Raw genomic sequence first — 18,417 nt, forward strand, 5'->3', positions numbered from 1 at the left:
TATCGTGACAGAATCTTTGTTTAAGGTCTGTGAATACCTTTTCGTGTTCTGGTAACCACTTGAATAATGTTGTATCTTTAGTTAAGTCATATAGAGGTTTTGCATCTACGTGAAAGTTCAAAATATAGGTGTGATAGAAACCCATCATTCCTAAAACTCTTAAAACTTCTGTTTTCGATTCTGGCGTTTTTAGGTTTCTAATATCATCTATGCGCGAAGCAATAGGCGATAATCCGTCCTTAGATATAACATGTCCTAGAAATCTCACTTTTCGTAAGAAAAACATTGTTTTATCGGGGGCTGCTTTAAGGTTTGCCTTTCGAAGCAAAGAATGATACTCTTTTACTATTGTGAACATTTCTTGTTTATCTTTAGCTTGTAATAAAGTATCGTCTATATATGTTATGGCTTGTTTACGTTCTATAAGGGGTCCAAATGCATAACGCATTAGTTTGCTAAAGAAACTGGGTAATGGCTTAAGACCATAAAATCCTACTTGATAGGTGTATTGTCTGCCTCCTACAATAAAACTTGTAACCTTCTGTGTATCTTCAGTTAGTGGTACTTGATTATAAGCCGATGATAAATCACTACTTGTAAATATAGTTCCAGTTATTCTTGTCATTAGAACATTTAGTGGTTCGAGTGGCCAACTAGAATTACTTGTATCAGTTATAGAGTTTAGGTATCTAGCATCAATGACTAGTTTTACATAATCCTTCTTAGGTAATATGATGACGGGATTGACAAACCAACTATTCATATCATCGTTCTCATTGAGCTCTCTGATTATCCCTGCTTGAATTAATTCGTCCATTAGTCTCTCTAATTTATCTCTGAGATGAATGGGTATTTTGCTTGGTCGTTGCTTTTTAAAGGTTGCGTCTTTCTTTAAGGGTAAATGGAACTTATGCTTAGTTTTGCCAATATCATACTTATGATGTGAATAGACATCATTATCTTGAAGTATTATTTCTAGCAACTCAAACAATTCATCATCAGTCAAATCACTTTGCGTGAAATCAAAATTATCTAAGAACCTTTCTAGATACTCTATGTCTTGAACGGTATTTCTATTTTGCTTAATTACAAAATCACTAACTGCTTTATTTATGATTCGGTTGCTTTGTAGTTTATCTCTGAACTTAGGAAACTGTTCGTTGACTTTAGGTCTACATAACTCTTTTGCTTCGGCAGAGAAGTCTGTGGCTAGTTCCCTCTCATCTTCTTTGCATTTTTCTATTAACTCACTTTCAATTATCTCCAGCACCTCTTCCTGTTCTAGTATATTAGTTTCTACTTTTTGTAGTTTATCAATATCATCTTTGCTTGTATACACATAGATAGTTATTCCTGAATTCTTAAATGTTTGTTCAATTAGAGAAGATATCTCTCTCCAATCCATTCCGTCTAAACCACAAGCTATTTTTGGCATCGCTATACAGCGTAAATTTAGTCCTAGTGCATGATTTCTCATAGCAAGTAGCGTTGTTTTGATTGTATCAATTGTTGGCTTTTCATAGTGATTAGCCTTAGTGATGAGATTATATACTAAGTTATTATCTGCTCTGAAAGTTATTATGTCACCTATATCACAGTTCCTACTCTTACAGTAGTCCTTTAATAAGGGTATTCTTTTTGAGATTGTGTTTGCAAAACCTTTTCTCATTTCTGCATCTGAGGATATCGTGTGCGCTATAGGCATATTAGAGTCAAATATAGATTGGGTACGAAAATCTATATATCTAATGCAAGAATTAGTTTGGATTTGCTGTCCTTCTTGTAAGTTGTTTACTACTGTGTTCAGTATGAAGCAACTGTTATAGTCCTCACTTTCGTTTAGTATTGTACTTGTAAATTCGGCACAGTTTTTGATATTGTATCTTTGTATAGGTTTGTCAGTTATATCACACATAGCATAACCTATTATTCCTCTATTTATCTGTATTGGGTGATTCTTTTGATTCTCCATAAATATGGGTAGAAATTCTTCATGTTGTGGACAAAGTGTGTTCACAAAGACTAGGTCAGTTTTTGCAACGTTAATATGGGGCATGAAATATGTTCCTGGTGGAAATAAGGCTTGACTGGGGTGCTTTTGCTTGTGCAATTGTGTACTTTTCTGTTGTAGAAAGATGGGTTGAGCTATGTTTAAAGCAGTCATCTCAGTTATGTATGGGTAATCTTTCTCATTGTTAAGTGAGCCGTAGCAAATTAGGTTTTTCTCAGTTTTTAATTCTACTGCGGGGATATCGAAGTGAAGTGCTTTTAAAAACAAATGACAAAAATCAATACCTATTATGTTCTGTCTCTGTTCTTTAGTAACGAATACTTTATGGGGGACTGTATATTTACCGTCAGTTTCGAAGCTAGATTGAATAGTTGTGTAGCCAAGCATTCTGATTGATGAACCAGTATATGTTTTTGAATCACAATTTGTATTTTGTAAATGCAGATTTTGTCCAAGGTTTACTAGTGCAAGGTATGTAGGGTGGTTGATAATAGTGCAGGTTGATCCTGGATCAATCATGAATTCTACTTCTAAACCACTATTATTTTTAATGTCTCCGGTGGCAAAGTGATATAAGTTGAGATAAATTCTTGACTTAGTACTACTTTCTTTAGTAGCGTTCGGAGACTTCAAAAGTTTAAAGGAAAGAAGTCTGTTATAGCATTTACGTAGTCATCGTCGCCTTCAACGAAACTTATTTGATTTGGTTGTTGCTGAATATTGTTGGGTTTTGATTGTCTTTGTTGTAGATTGTTATTTCTACTTGGTGTATAGAAGCTAGCACTTTGTTGTGGCTGTTGCTGTTGTTGTGGTGATGGTGATTGTTGTTCAAGATTTGGTTCACTATTTCTATAGGTGTTTTGCTGAGGGAAGGTTTGTTCGTATGGTTGAGTGAATCTATTGCCATAACTGCTAAACGATGTATTTTGTTGTTGATAGTTAGGCTTGCTGAACCTAGGATTATAGTTTGAGTAGCCACCTCTTGGTTGATAGCCTTGGTTTCTAGGGCCATTGAATCTTGCATTGCCTCGGTTATTCTTTCTATAATCATTAGAGAACGTTATATTTGGCCTTCTTGGTTCAACTAATTCCTTTCTCAATTTGTTAACACTATCATCTATCTGTTTCTTTGTGCATCGAGAGATGGAATGACCATTGCTTCTGCAATAATCACAGAATCTAGTACTGTTAGGTCTGCCTTTTATGTTTGGGTCTCTTGGCCTAGAAGTATCTATAGCATTCACTTCGTTGCTTTTGAAAAGACTGGTTAAATCGTTAATTTTGCTCTCGAGTGTTTTAAGTTTATCTATTCCTGTAGCTCCACTAGGTTCTGTTGTTACAGAAAATGTTAAGTCTTTTACGACTAAGTGATCAACAAACTGTGTCCAAGTTATTGAAGGATTCTCAATAAGTTTCTCGTGCGCTTTGCGTTTTAAACCTTGTGGCCTTAGTCCTCTTATAGCAAAATCTATGTATTTCTGACTTCGTTGTCTTTGTTGGATTTCTTTCTCCCTTCTTATATTGTCATCACCTTCAATACTTGTTGGTATCTTTTCTGGCCAACCTTTATCAACTCCACTCTTTATTCTATGTAGATAGTTCTTTATTAATTCTCCTTCTTGCCTAAATGTGTTCTCAACCTCAAGTCTAAATCTAAATTGGTCTCTACCGTCTGTGAATCTTTTTATAAATTCATCTTTTAAAGTATTCCAATCTGTAGTATCTGTGACTTCACTTTCAAACCATTCTAATGCTGTATCAGTTAAAAGTGAGCCGAATAAGGATTGTTGCCTTTTATCATAGCTAGTTTGTGCAACGGGTGCTGTAGGCCTAGTTCCTAGTGAAAAGAGTATTTTGTTTTCTACAGAGTTCCAAAAAGAAGTGGCATCCTGATTAGGATCATTGCCTGAAAAAGATACAAGTGAAAGATTTGGATGTGTTATGGGAGTTTCAGGTGGGGGAGTAACGGCAGGTGGAGGAGTACTACCACCAGTACTGGTCATTGTTTAAAGGACTGAAGTTATTGTATTAAAACTATTAAGAACAGAGGAATAGTTTAAATCAAAATCAAAAAAGGATTTTAGTGAGAAGCTCTTTGACTAGTTAACTTATAGAAGTTACAAGTTAAATTTAGGCAGGCTTCTCTGATAGTTTAAATGAACAAGTTAAATTGAGAATGCCTTTTCTATATTAAATGAACAAGTTAAATCAAGTTGCCTCTCTATATTAAATGAACAATTTAGATTGAAGTAGCCTCTCTGGGACCACCATTTATACTGCTGGTCCGTACATTAGATACTTAAACGACGGGGTTAATCGCGGGACCACATGTATAACTTGAGAGTTCAACCCCTAGTTCTACTCTTGGTAAATAGTTAAGTATTAAAGAAAGTTAAATGCAAATATGAATTAATAAGTTATGTTAAACAGCATCAAATATGAACCGAGCATGAAGGGATAGAATAGTTAAGTTATTAAGAGTGAGATAGTACAAGTTAGCACAGGTTGAAATATTCTAAGTTAACTTGTAACTTAGATAGAATTTAAGAGATGTTAATTTATAACTTAGAGAAGTTAAGTCAAACTTACCTGATATCCAAATTTGCGCTAAGTTAATATTTCATGACTTAGAGAGTTCTTAGTTAAGAACAAGTCACAAAATATTCTAAGTTAGAAAAATATCTCAAGTAAGCTGAGATTGAGCAAGGGAGCAATACGGGAGTATTATTTTAAATCAGAAGTTATCAGGGACCAAAAAGTGTTTTTGGTTGAGCGTGCAAGCTCCTTTTATACTTGCGGACACATGGTTATCTAGTATCCTATTGGATAGAGATAACAGTGTCGACAGAGTTACCAAGGTTAAGTTGGTGTTCTCTGTGTGGCGTAACAATATCACGTCATAGTATTCTCAGTTTTAGTTAGTGATCTTAAAATAGTAGCTTATTCAAAACTACTTAGTAATTTGTTCACACGTTAAAATGGACTTTGTCCAAATCAAGTTTGTGCTTCACGCACTATAACGTAAGTTCTCAAAATAGCACTAAGATTATCAAACAGTGTTACTGAGTGTAGCACACTTCAGTACAAGGTCCAATAGGACGTAGATTTAAACTCAAAGCAAGCGCTGAAAAAAATTCCAAGAGCGGGTCATCTTGCTCAGAGGTCATTTCGAACTGAGAAAATCTGAGTATGACCATCGAGCTTTTAGTATAACATAATCTTATCATAAATTGTTTAAGTTTGTGACCTCAGTCAATGGTTATCAAAAAAATATTGATAAATTAATGATGAAATTGATGACATATGGATAAAATGTTTATGAAATTTGTTAATCCTAAAGAATTTGAGACCGTAAAGCAATAACAAAACCGCGTCAAAATTATTATGTACCTGTATTGGACAAGCTTTCCAACTTGTTCAACAGATATTTGTTCGTTTCATCCAATCGCTGATTGAGCGATCGTAACTGTGATTGGTCACTGTTTTTGGACATTATAAACCCACTCACAATAAGAACAGCCGTAACTATGAGTCCCAATGTGAAGAACGTTGCCATAACAACGAATAGTTTCTGACGTTGAGACATTGACTGTTTCCATTCTTAAAATAGAATCAAAAGTTATCCAAATTTCCTTCAATTTGTTTTAATTATGCTCCCGGCTTGAGGTTTCAAGCAACATTTTTTAAAAAAAAATTGAATTATTATATGAATAAGAATTTTAAAAAATTACTGATTTATTGAACTGACAAAAATTATGCTCAATGTTTTTTTTCCTTCTAGAATCAAAGTTATACCTTTTCACAAATGTTATGCAAAGCCAACCAATTATAATTTGTTATTTAAGCAGTCAAACTTCTGGCTAAACGTTGGTAAATATATGCTTATATTCAAAAAATTCAAAAATCCAAAAAATGCACTAATTGAAAAAAAAAATGAAAGAAGAAAAATCAAGCTTCCTGATGCCTGCATTTTAAGGTTTATTGTCTTTCTTTGGTTTTGTACAAAAATTAATGATTTGAACACAACTTTATCGTTTTTCATTCCGTGATCAAAAACGCAGATCTGTTGCTGTTGTGAAATCATAATTTTGTACCGTAAGTTATCGTTAACACTTACAAGGAGGCTCGGTAATGTACGTTCGCACTTAAAGTTCCGACCCCGCTCATCCGCATTTTTGGCATATATGTCTACAATACGAGGATTAGATAGAAAAACCAACAATTCAAGTATTTTATTAAAAAAAGTAGGAACAAAAAGATCTCCGCCAACGCAGATAACTCAGTGGAGTAAAAACAAATGCCGTATTAGATTAATGAGAAAAGCCACTATTAAAAAAAGCAAGTCAAGACAAAAAGAACAAAATCAAACAACAATAACAGCAAAGTTAATTACATCCAAAACTTTGTCCAATTTTTTATTTAAAAAAGTTATTAGCAAGGTCAAAATAGCGTCTTTACTTCACTATAAAAGATATGAGACCACTCCATGATAAGGCTCCGTAACAATTAGACAAAAAAGATAAAAAAAACAGCAGAGATAAAAAATTGGCGTAAATTTTTAAAAACAATCAGTTTCAAAGTAATGAAAACCATTAGATAGCAATTGACAACATCTAACATGTTTATGATTAAATAATACTATATAGGAGGGCTTTCAGACCTGTCTTCATTCAATTTTTTATACGGTTACAAAAAGAACAAATTATAGAGAAAACAAACGATATTCAGTTAAAACTTGTGAGAAAACGCAGTCGAAGCCGCAAAGGCATATTTTGCCCTCCAAAAAATGTTCAATTGAGCCTTCGTCGAACGCCTTTATTGTGGTATGCGAGCTCTCTTTATAGGTAGTAAGTACACAAAAATGAGAAAAAAGTGCAAAATTAAGTAAAACTTTGGTATCTTTCGAAAACAATTATTTTTAGAGCCATGAAAGCCATTAGCTATAAAATGAAACAATTAAATAGGTTCGTTTAATTGTTCGAAGGAAGCGCTTGAGACCCGTAATTGTTCAGAATATGTCTTACCTCTAAAAAAAGAGCGTCGAAATTAGACACAAACCAAAAATTAGTTTACTTTTTTTTGCGAAAAACCTGTGTCGAAGTCATTAAATTGATACCGAAATCTTTAGAAAAATTAGATTTTGTACTCTTGCACCTTGCCTTGACGACAATATTGTCATATCTGACCTGCAATAAACGAGACTAGGTTGAGACAAAAGAACAATTTGGAAAACAACTGTTCTCAGTCTTGAGAGCCGTCAGCTATATACTGCACTCAGAGTATAGGCTCATTTATTCCATCATTAAAAGCCAATAAGAACTGTCGAATTGCAGAAAAATTAATACAACTAAAAACTCAAAGTAAAAACGAAAGTTAAAGACAATTGTAAAAACGTCAATGAAATCCTTCCAGAAAGGGTTGTCAATGCCTTAAATGAATTTTATGTTATCAATTGTGCCTCATGTTGAACGCTAATAAGGTATTATGTGAACTTTCAATAGTGTGATAAAGTGATAAAACGAGAAAAAAAACAATAAAAATTGGCCAAGCCTCAAAATTAAAAAAATGTGAAATTTAGTAGTGTCAAAGCCAGAAAACCATAACTTAACGCTTAAAAAAGATTAAGCTTTTAATGCAGTAGCAAGGATAGGAAAGAGAGGCATTCTTTCATTGCTGACACTGAGCTAAAAATAACCAAATTAAGATAACGATAGTGGCAAAGTTCAAAAAGCTATTGTCTATTTAAAAATCAAACAATTTTAAAAGTCGAAACCACCAAAATCTTACGAGTAACGAAACTGAATACGTTATTTTGGAACTGGTTATGAAGCCAGTTCGACCTATTAATACTGAGCATTGATTTGAGTTGTTCGGTTTTCAATTAACTTGAAAAAATTAAGATGGAAAAATTTTTTTTTAATAAAAAACGGACTGGATTGTAACAGTCCAAGATTGGACCGAAACCAGCCTTGCAGTTGGTATTCATCCACTAAGAACACTCATTGTATCTAATGTGATAGAACTAGATAATTTGTTAATTAAAAGATCAAAAATAAGTGCTGCGTTTTCGATAATCATATCGTGAAGTTAGCAAAAAACGGCAAAAATTTAATTCCGGAAGAAATATTCTCAACGCAAGTTGAAGTTTAATTAGCTACCTTTGTAGTTTACAAAGATTGCGTAAGCTGTTTTTGGGTGTGTGCTTCCGGCAAACTTAATCAAAGTGGACTTAAAAGCTTATTTCGGACATTTATTGATGAAAAAGTCTGCATTTTGAAACATTTAGCCAAAATTTTAGCCAGAACATTAAATCAAAATAGTCAACAAAACTTTTTTGTCTTTAAAAATAAAATTAACAGTACTATTGATAACAATTTTTACATATATTAGCAATATTGGCGAATTTTATGTCGAAAATTCCCGCAAATGTGAATGAAAATAAGGCAACTCGGACTAATATTCGCAAAAACTTAAACCACGATAACTCGCTCTGCAAAACTAAATTCGAAAAAATCCTTTTAATTCCACCTTGTACGCTGGATGGGCTTTTTATTGATATCATTCACAACTCTGTACAATGAATATACCGATCGGTCAAAATTGTCTGTACAAAAAAACCAATTGAGTATATAGTTCCTCCCTCCGACAAGTGGGGTGGGAACAATGAGTCTATTGTCGTACTGCAATCAATTTAACAGCGAAAAATGCAATAGTTCCACGTAGTATATATTAATGCAGTACAGAGCCAAATAAAAATGAGATCTTTTCCGTTTGTACCCCCCCCCCCAGCTTAATGGGCTAAATGTTTGCACACCCAGACGCACGTGCCGTATTTTTACATAATGATTTACTATGTAATGGCACGTTCTCTTTGAGTGAGGGCCGCATAACGTACTGGGGACACAAACGGAAAAGATCTAAAAACTGGTAGTAAATTACCAGAATCGAATTGCTTTGATTGGATTTCTTGGTTAAACATACTCCAGTGTCTTATCGGCAGCATACAGGGTTTGATTTCAATACCAACGAACTGAAGATATAGGGGCTAACCCTAATTAAAACAAAGTTTAAGCTAAAATTAAGTTCATTTTGAGTTTATCCCATTTGTACTCTTGATTTGATTTTATAGCTGATCATTTCGATTGCTTTGCTGAGCAATTGCTGTTTAATCATTAGTAAGAGAAATATTTTTTCATGTATGAATTTGTTTTGTTAAGGTACAATAGTCAAGGGAAAACAGTTTCTTATTAAATGTTTGACTATAAATAGATAAATTTACTAAAAAGAGATTTCCAAGTCAGGAGATAATTGAAATAGTTAAAAAAGTTCCTGGTATCAGGCAGGAATAGGGGTACGAACATCTCATGAAAAAATATTTTTCTTACTAATGATTAAACAGCAATTGCTCAGGAAAGCAATCGAAATGATCAGCTATAAAATCAAATCAAGAGTACAAATGGGATAAACTCAAAATAAACTTAATTTTAGCTTAAACTTTGTTTTAATTAGGGTTAGCCCCTATATCTTCAGTTCGTTGGTATTGAAATCAAACCCTGTATGCTGCCGATAAGACACTGGAGTATGTTTAACCAAGAAATCCAATCAAAGCAATTCGATTCTGGTAATTTACTATCAGTTTTTAGATCTTTTCCGTTTGTGTCCCCAGTACGTTATGCGGCCCTCACTCAAAGAGACCGTGCCATTACATAGTAAATCTTTATGTAAAAATACGGCACGTGCGTCTGGGGGTGCAAACAATGAGCCCATTAAGCTGGGGGGGTACAAACGGAAAAGATCTCATTTTTTTTTATTTGGCTCTGTACTGCATTAACATATACTACGTGGAACTATTGCATTTTTCGCTGTTCAAGTTGATTGCAGTACGAAAATAGACTCATTGTTCCGACCCCAATTGTGGGGGGAGGAACTACATACTCAATTGGGTTTTTTATCAGACAATTTTGGCCAATCGATATATTCATCGTAGAGTGGAATTATGTGAGTGGTATCATTAAAAAGCTCGTCCAACTTAGAATTCGAAATTATAAAGATTTTTTTCAATATCGTTAATTTCAAGGAATTATCGAGGATTAAAGTTTTGTGTGAACACGGGATATTTGGCCTGAATTGTTCACTTTAAGTGTAATTTTCTTCAAAGTAATTTTTTTTCTAAAATATTAGTTCAAAATTAAATTTCACGCCCCAAAATGAATCAATTTCGAGTTTCTAACAGACGGAAGGCGATAAAAAGACCAGTTTTGGTCTCATATGGAAGTTTACGATTAAAAAAATCGATTTCTATTTGAGAGCTCTTTTTTTAGAAAACTTTTTAAATTTTATTTTGTTTTTTTAGGTCACCTGGAGACTAGTCACTTTTCATATCGAGGTTCCGTTAATGACAAACATGATTTACAGTCAAATGAAGCCCAATGAACAAAAAATTCGAGGTTCTTTCTGAGCTTTTAATAAATTTTTGGAGTCCTATGGCATAGAATTGTCGGCTAAAAGTTCATGAGGGTTTTAATGAGCATTAAAACAACCTATTTAGTGCTTTGAGTGGACAGCTAACGTCTGTTAGGACTTTAAAAACGATTTTTCGAAAAAAATTTCTCAACATCAATCAATTATAAACGTTTTTTTTGTGAATTGTAAGTCAATCGCAGTAATGACAGGACACCCATCTTTTTACTGCAACCAAAATATAAATCTGGTTAGCAGTTTCATCTTCTAACTATCGTTTATATGATTTCAATGCCACAAGATTTCAAAACAAAATAAAATTTTTGGATATTTTCGTATTATTGGGTCCACTTGAAATCTTATCACATGATCTTTATTTTGATAGCTCACATTGGAATAAAGAAGACCTTCAATTGATCATAGATAAAGTTTTCAGAGGAAAACATATGGTTTAAATGTCTCCGACACTATCTTCTTGCATTTTTCTACTGAATTTTTGGTATTTGCCTGTATTCGTTGTTGTTTTCATAGTCGTAAGACTTATTGTGATGTCTTAAAGATTACCTATGCGTGAAGAATATCCTTGCCCTTCCATCGGGGGTAACTGAGCGTATTCATTGACTTCCTTTGAAAGCTATTGAATTTAATGAGTCTTAAGAATTAAAATTTGATTTTTCGAATTAACACTTTTTCGTGAAAAAACCGTCAGTCTCAGTAATGACGGGATCTCTTTTCATTCCACTTAAAAAAAATTCTTCTGCTTAGCGGTTTCATCTTCTAACCATTGGTTTTATGACTCCGATGCACATGTTTTCATCATTTTTTTCAGAATTTTTGGACAATTTTTTTGTAATCTTATTTGCGTTTAAAATTTTGTCGCATTGTCCCTATATTGATAGTTCGCATCGGCTTAGACAGGAAGTTCGGTTCATATAGATTAAGTTTTCAGAGAAAAGCTTGCAGTTTAAATGACTTCGACACTTTCATCTCAGAATTTTCTACTGATTTTTTGGCTTTTAACTTCGTTTGTTGTTGTTTTCATAGTTAGGGACCTGTTGTATGGTATTTTTGATGACTTATGGATGACAAACATTCTTGTCGTCTCATCTTTTAAAGCTGTTGAATTTAATGGCGCTTATACTACGCGTTTCCTCAAAAATTTCGTTGCTTTAATATATTTGTTGATATTTGTTGATATTTTGAAGTCAAAATGTTTAAAAAAGAAGAATCCCATTAATGTTGAAAAATAAATTCGAAATAGAAATTTTTTACTGAAAAAATTATTTTTTTAATGGCTTCGACACTTCTCTCGCTCAATTTTTTTTTACTTTGCTGTTTTGCCTGTTTTCTAATCTTTAGGTCGCCACAAATTTCTGACCGTTCTCATAAACTTGTGATTGAAAATTGATTGGATGATATTATTCGAAGCAGTCAGTTTACAGCGAATAGTCTTAAGTTTATGATATTATACTCTTTCTATGATTTTTTAATTTTTTCAGTTTTTGTTTTTCTTTTCGTCCACTTGTAACTTATTCTCATCAATGAGAGGTCCCATCTAATTCCTTGAAATTTAAAAATTATCGTGTTTACTGATATTATGTCATAACTGATGTTTTGTTTGTTGGAAATATGCGTTTTCATAAAAACTTTTGCGAGTGATGTATTTGTGTTTCTTTTTCTCTTCTTTCAGCACATTCGCGTAATAACTGATCCCAATAATTATCATATGTGGAATAAATGAACTTATTTATTCTTCCAGTATAATTTTAGTTGAATAGTATAAATAAAAAAAATGAAATAGAAATGCATAAGATTCAGATAATAGTCAATGATTTTAATGGCTTTATTAATTTGTGTTTTCGCAAAGTTTGAAATTCGTTGTTCAAAGTTTTTGAGTTTTTCGGCATCCTTAGTTCACTCCTATGGCTTAGTCTAACCAAAAACAGGTCCAATTGGTTTCATAATGACTTTTTATTAAATTTATCAAGAATTATTTTGTTAAAACTAATGATTTTTAAGACTTTTGAAATTATTTGCTTAAAAAATTGTTGATTGATTTTTGAATTTCGCGTCCTTTTTTCTTCTCTTTGTCGACGTGTTACCAAGTCTAATTAAGGAAAATTTCAATCTGCTGTATAGTTAGGAAAAATTAAATTTGTGTACTTAAGGTTTTATCTGATAGCATTTTGCAGTTGCTACTAGGTGCTTTTAAATTTAGATATTGAGTTTTAGCCTTGAAATTTTTGGTTTTACTTATTTTGTTGTTTATTCTTTTTCTCGTAGTCTTTTTAATGGCAGATCTTGTGAGTGTTGTTATGAGGCGTGGCATTATGTAGTTAAATTAGTAGGTAGGTTTTTTAACGAGTTTTTTGAACTCAAACAACTATTTTTGTTATCTCTTCATTTGGTTGACAATTTAGTCAAAAATGTAGCCGAGCTCGGGTCGGAACATCATGTGCGAACGCACCTTAGCGAGCATCCAAACAATGAGCCCATTAAGCTGGGGGGGTACAAACGGAAAAGATCTCATTTTTTTTATTTGGCTCTGTACTGCATTAACATATACTACGTGGAACTATTGCATTTTTCGCTGTTCAAGTTGATTGCAGTACGAAAATAGACTCATTGTTCCGACCCCACTTGTGGGGGGAGGAACTACATAATCAATTGGGTTTTTTTATCAGACAATTTTGGCCAATCGATATATTCATCGTAGAGTGGAATTATGTGAGTGGTATCATTAAAAAGCTCGTCCAACTTAGAATTCGAAATTAAAAAGATTTTTTGAATATCGTTAATTTCAAGGAATTATCGAGGATTAAAGTTTTGTGTGAACACGGGATATTTGGCCTGAATTGTTCACTTTAAGTGTAATTTTCTTCAAAGTAATTTTTTTCTAAAATATTAGTTCAAAATTAAATTTCACGCCCCAAAATGAATCAATTTCGAGTTTCTAACAGACGGAAGGCGATAAAAAGACCAGTTTTGGTCTCATATGGAAGTTTACGATTAAAAAAATCGATTTCTATTTGAGAGCTCTTTTTTTAGAAAACTTTTTAAATTTTATTTTGTTTTTTTAGGTCACCTGGAGACTAGTCACTTTTCATATCGAGGTTCCGTTAATGACAAACATGATTTACAGTCAAATGAAGCCCAATGAACAAAAAATTCGAGGTTCTTTCTGAGCTTTTAATAAATTTTTGGAGTCCTATGGCATAGAATTGTCGGCTAAAAGTTCATGAGGGTTTTAATGAGCATTAAAACAACCTATTTAGTGCTTTGAGTGGACAGCTAACGTCTGTTAGGACTTTAAAAACGATTTTTCGAAAAAAATTTCTCGACATCAATCAATTATAAACGTTTTTTTTGTGAATTGTAAGTCAATCGCAGTAATGACAGGACACCCATCTTTTTACTGCAACCAAAATATAAATCTGGTTAGCAGTTTCATCTTCTAACTATCGTTTATATGATTTCAATGCCACAAGATTTCAAAACAAAATAAAATTTTTGGATATTTTCGTATTATTGGGTCCACTTGAAATCTTATCACATGATCTTTATTTTGATAGCTCACATTGGAATAAAGAAGACCTTCAATTGATCATAGATAAAGTTTTCAGAGGAAAACATATGGTTTAAATGTCTCCGACACCATCTTCTCGCATTTTTCTACTGAATTTTTGGTATTTGCCTGTATTCGTTGTTGTTTTCATAGTCGTAAGACTTATTGTGATGTCTTAAAGATTACCTATGCGTGAAGAATATCCTTGCCCTTCCATCGGGGGTAACTGAGCGTATTCATTGACTTCCTTTGAAAGCTATTGAATTTAATGAGTCTTAAGAATTAAAATTTGATTTTTCGAATTAACACTTTTTCGTGAAAAAACCGTCAGCCTCAGTAATGACGGGATCTCTTTTCATTCCACTTAAAAAAAATTCTTCTGCTTAGCGGTTTCATCTTCTAACCATTGGTTTTATGACTCCGATGCACATGTTTTCATAATTTTTTTCAGAATTTTTGGACAATTTTTTTGTAATCTTATTTGCGTTTAAAATTTTGTCGCATTGTCCCTATATTGATAGTCCGCATCGGCTTAGACAGGAAGTTCGGTTCATATAGATTAAGTTTTCAGAGAAAAGCTTGCAGTTTAAATGACTTCGACACTTTCATCTCGGAATTTTCTACTGATTTTTTGGCTTTTAACTTCGTTTGTTGTTGTTTTCATAGTTAGGGACCTGTTGTATGGTATTTTTGATGACTTATGGATGACAAACATTCTTGTCGTCTCATCTTTTAAAGCTGTTGAATTTAATGGCGCTTATATTACGCGTTTCCTCAAAAATTTCGTTGCTTTAATATATTTGTTGATATTTGTTGATATTTTGAAGTCAAATTGTTTAAAAAAAAAGAATCCCATTAATGTTGAAAAATAAATTCGAAATAGAAATTTTTTACTGAAAAAATTAATTTTTTAATGGCTTCGACACTTCTCTCGCTCAATTTTTTTTACTTTGCTGTTTTGCCTGTTTTCTAATCTTTAGGTCGCCACAAATTTCTGACCGTTCCCATAAACTTGTGATTGAAAATTGATTGGATGATATTATTCGAAGCAGTCAGTTTACAGCGAATAGTCTTAAGTTTATGATATTATACTCTTTCTATGATTTTTTAATTTTTTCAGTTTTTGTTTTTCTTTTCGTCCACTTGTAACTTATTCTCATCAATGAGAGGTCCCATCTAATTCCTTGAAATTTAAAAATTATCGTGTTTACTGATATTATGTCATAACTGATGTTTTGTTTGTTGGAAATATGCGTTTTCATAAAAACTTTTGCGAGTGATGTATTTGTGTTTCTTTTTCTCTTCTTTCAGCACATTCGCGTAATAACTGATCCCAATAATTATCATATGTGGAATAAATGAACTTATTTATTCTTCCAGTATAATTTTAGTTGAATAGTATAAATAAAAAAAATGAAATAGAAATGCATAAGATTCAGATAATAGTCAATGATTTTAATGGCTTTATTAATTTGTGTTTTCGCAAAGTTTGAAATTCGTTGTTCAAAGTTTTTGAGTTTTTCGGCATCCTTAGTTCACTCCTATGGCTTAGTCTAACCAAAAACAGGTCCAATTGGTTTCATAATGACTTTTTATTAAATTTATCAAGAATTATTTTGTTAAAACTAATGATTTTTAAGACTTTTGAAATTATTTGCTTAAAAAATTGTTGATTGATTTTTGAATTTCGCGTCCTTTTTTCTTCTCTTTGTCGACGTGTTACCAAGTCTAATTAGGGAAAATTTCAATCTGCTGTATAGTTAGGAAAAATTAAATTTGTGTACTTAAGGTTTTATCTGATAGCATTTTGCAGTTGCTACTAGGTGCTTTTAAATTTAGATATTGAGTTTTAGCCTTGAAATTTTTGGTTTTACTTATTTTGTTGTTTATTCTTTTTCTCGTAGTCTTTTTAATGGCAGATCTTGTGAGTGTTGTTATGAGGCGTGGCATTATGTAGTTCAATTAGTAGGTAGGTTTTTTAACGAGTTTTTTGAACTCAAACAACTATTTTTGTTATCTCTTCATTTGGTTGACAATTTAGTCAAAAATGTAGCCGAGCTCGGGTCGGAACATCATGTGCGAACGCACCTCAGCGAGCATCCTTGTTTTAAATTGCTTTCTAAATTTGGTTTTTCTACAATCATTGATCTGAACGTTGTTATAATTGCAAAAATTATGGAAACTTTTAGTTGTCACTGATCACACAGATCAAGTCACTGTTGGAATCCGGGTGAGAGAAATTAGGCAACTAACCCTCACAAAAAAAAACAACTCAAACAGCGCAAGTTAACAATTTTATTACAATAGTGTCATGCCTTGACATAATCAAATTCACTATTCTTAACTACAAAAAACAAGTTTTGATACAAAATGTCTCTATCTTTTTTGTACTCTGCTTAGAGTACTCCTTTTTGAGGACGGCAAAGTCATTAGGGGACAATTAGAGCTTTTTACCTATAAGCTAGAGTACAGATAAACCTAGAATATAGGTGGTCTAATTCAAATTGCGAAAAAGAAAAATTATCTAAAACAGCCTCTGAATCAGCACTGATATCGTTCTGAAACAGTTCCAATTCAGTACTGAATTTCACCGAGATTCAAGTACGGGAGTACACAAAAATAGATGAATAACTTTCTGCAAATACTAACTTCGAGGTGACGAACAACCAACTGACTCATTATCGAGACTGAAAAAGAATCTTTTGGATAGCTGATCAAATTATTTAAATCTAGACCGATTATTAGCAGGTCTTTATAAAAATTTTCATGAAAAAATTATGTCAATTTTACGGTCTAAAATTGGCTTTCACACAATCTGTACAACAATTTTTTTTAAGAATTTTTGGATTTCATTATTTGGAAAACTTTTTCTAAAATACAGCAAAAATTTAACGCAGACTTACAATTTGGTATGCAATCTTAGAATTTTTTGCAAAAATTTATTGAAATCCAAAAGATTCTTTCTAGCCTGCATGAATCTAACAAGACCTCTTTGCTCGACCACGTTCGGTCAGCGTCAGAATACTCCATAATTGCCAAAAGTAACTCAAAGTTAAAACGCTAATTGTAATTTTATCCCGTTTGTCTAAATTTGATGTCAAACGTTGACTACAATGACAATGACATTTGTGTTGAGTTTGAATATAAGCGCTGAATATGTTCTTTGATTTTGTTAGTAAATAGAAAATTAGCTGATCTTCAAACATAAAGTTTGATAGAGAACTAAACCTAAAGCTGTGATTTATTTCTCAGAAATAGACAAAGTGAGCAAAAAACACTCAAATTACAAGAGTTTGAAGAAGTCCTCAAAACCAAAGTTTCGGAGATTTTGCTTTTCGTCACGATATTCAAAATACTTAATAAGTCTGAATTCATTATCAATAGAAATGGTAGAAATCTTAAAAATAAAATAACTCAGATATTTTCTGCTTATTATTAGCGCATTATCATTGAACCAAAAACACTCTGCTTCCAACGGTCCTGTTATGATTCCAAAAACATCACAGTCCTCTCTTCTAGACCATCAGTGCTGATTTTTTCGATGATTCTTGTCAATTTTTTTTCTGATTTTCTAACTAATTCATGTCAACGAAATCTCTACGACACAGAAAAATTAATCTGCTGTACATCTATAACGATTAAATAAGACGGCTCGTAAGACTAAATTCCTAGAAAAAAATGACCCATCATAACTTCAAAGCATGTCGAAAAAACTTAATTTTCTCTCTCTCAGATAGTGGATTTATTTCGGTTTATCTTTTGGAATATCAAAAGTAGTTTATTTTGGAGAATTTTCACAACTCTGTTCAACTTGACATAATCTATCCAGATAATTTGGTATTTTTAACCATGCTTTTTTTTTCAAAAACTAAGACTGGTTCTTTAAAAAATTAGAGATAAAATGAGCAGTTTCATGACCTGAACACGCTATGACATCAGTCAACTACCCCAAAGCAACCACAGCATCCTTTGATCTTCAACGCATTGACTTCTTTAATTTTAGAAAAGCCATTGTCAGTTAATTTTCTATGCGCAACAATAGCAGTAACAATCTCAAGGCCAAAAAGAGGAAATTTGGATTGAAAATTTTAATGAATGACTATTATATAAACTTTGGGAGTATCATAAACACTGTTTATTCTAGTGAAAAATTTCCTTTAATATCCTAAAATTTAGACAAATTGACAGCTAAATGATCGTCCAACAATCATAAGAACATCTAACAAAACACTTCATAAGTATGAGGAAGTTTTAAACTGCATTTTGTCGGGTCTAATAAAAACATAAAACTAAAAAAAAACAATTAAAAGTCAGTTTCGTTAGGGCCACGCAAAATATAGCGTGACTGAAGGAACTTAATATTTGTGAAAAAAAAAACTCC

General features: G+C 32.5%; 1 protein-coding gene across 1 annotated transcript in view; it reads right to left on the reverse strand.

Annotated features, from left to right (window-relative positions):
- Positions 1-17,185, reverse strand: part of LOC142351509 (uncharacterized) — a 151,521-nt gene extending 134,336 nt beyond the window's left edge. Inside the window, exons 1-3 of the mRNA XM_075403567.1 lie at positions 17,005-17,185; positions 16,686-16,723; positions 5,402-5,611 (exon numbers count right to left, since the gene is read on the reverse strand). Of these exons, the coding sequence (XP_075259682.1) occupies positions 5,402-5,611; positions 16,686-16,723; positions 17,005-17,066 (310 nt within the window). The 5' untranslated portion in view covers positions 17,067-17,185. The remainder of the gene's footprint in view (positions 1-5,401; positions 5,612-16,685; positions 16,724-17,004) is intronic.
- Positions 17,186-18,417: the final 1,232 nt, after the last annotated feature.

Source organism: Convolutriloba macropyga, chromosome 13 (genome assembly GCF_964194025.1).
Source record: "Convolutriloba macropyga chromosome 13, txConMacr16.3, whole genome shotgun sequence".
NCBI classification, from domain to species: Eukaryota; Metazoa; Xenacoelomorpha; order Acoela; family Convolutidae; genus Convolutriloba; species Convolutriloba macropyga.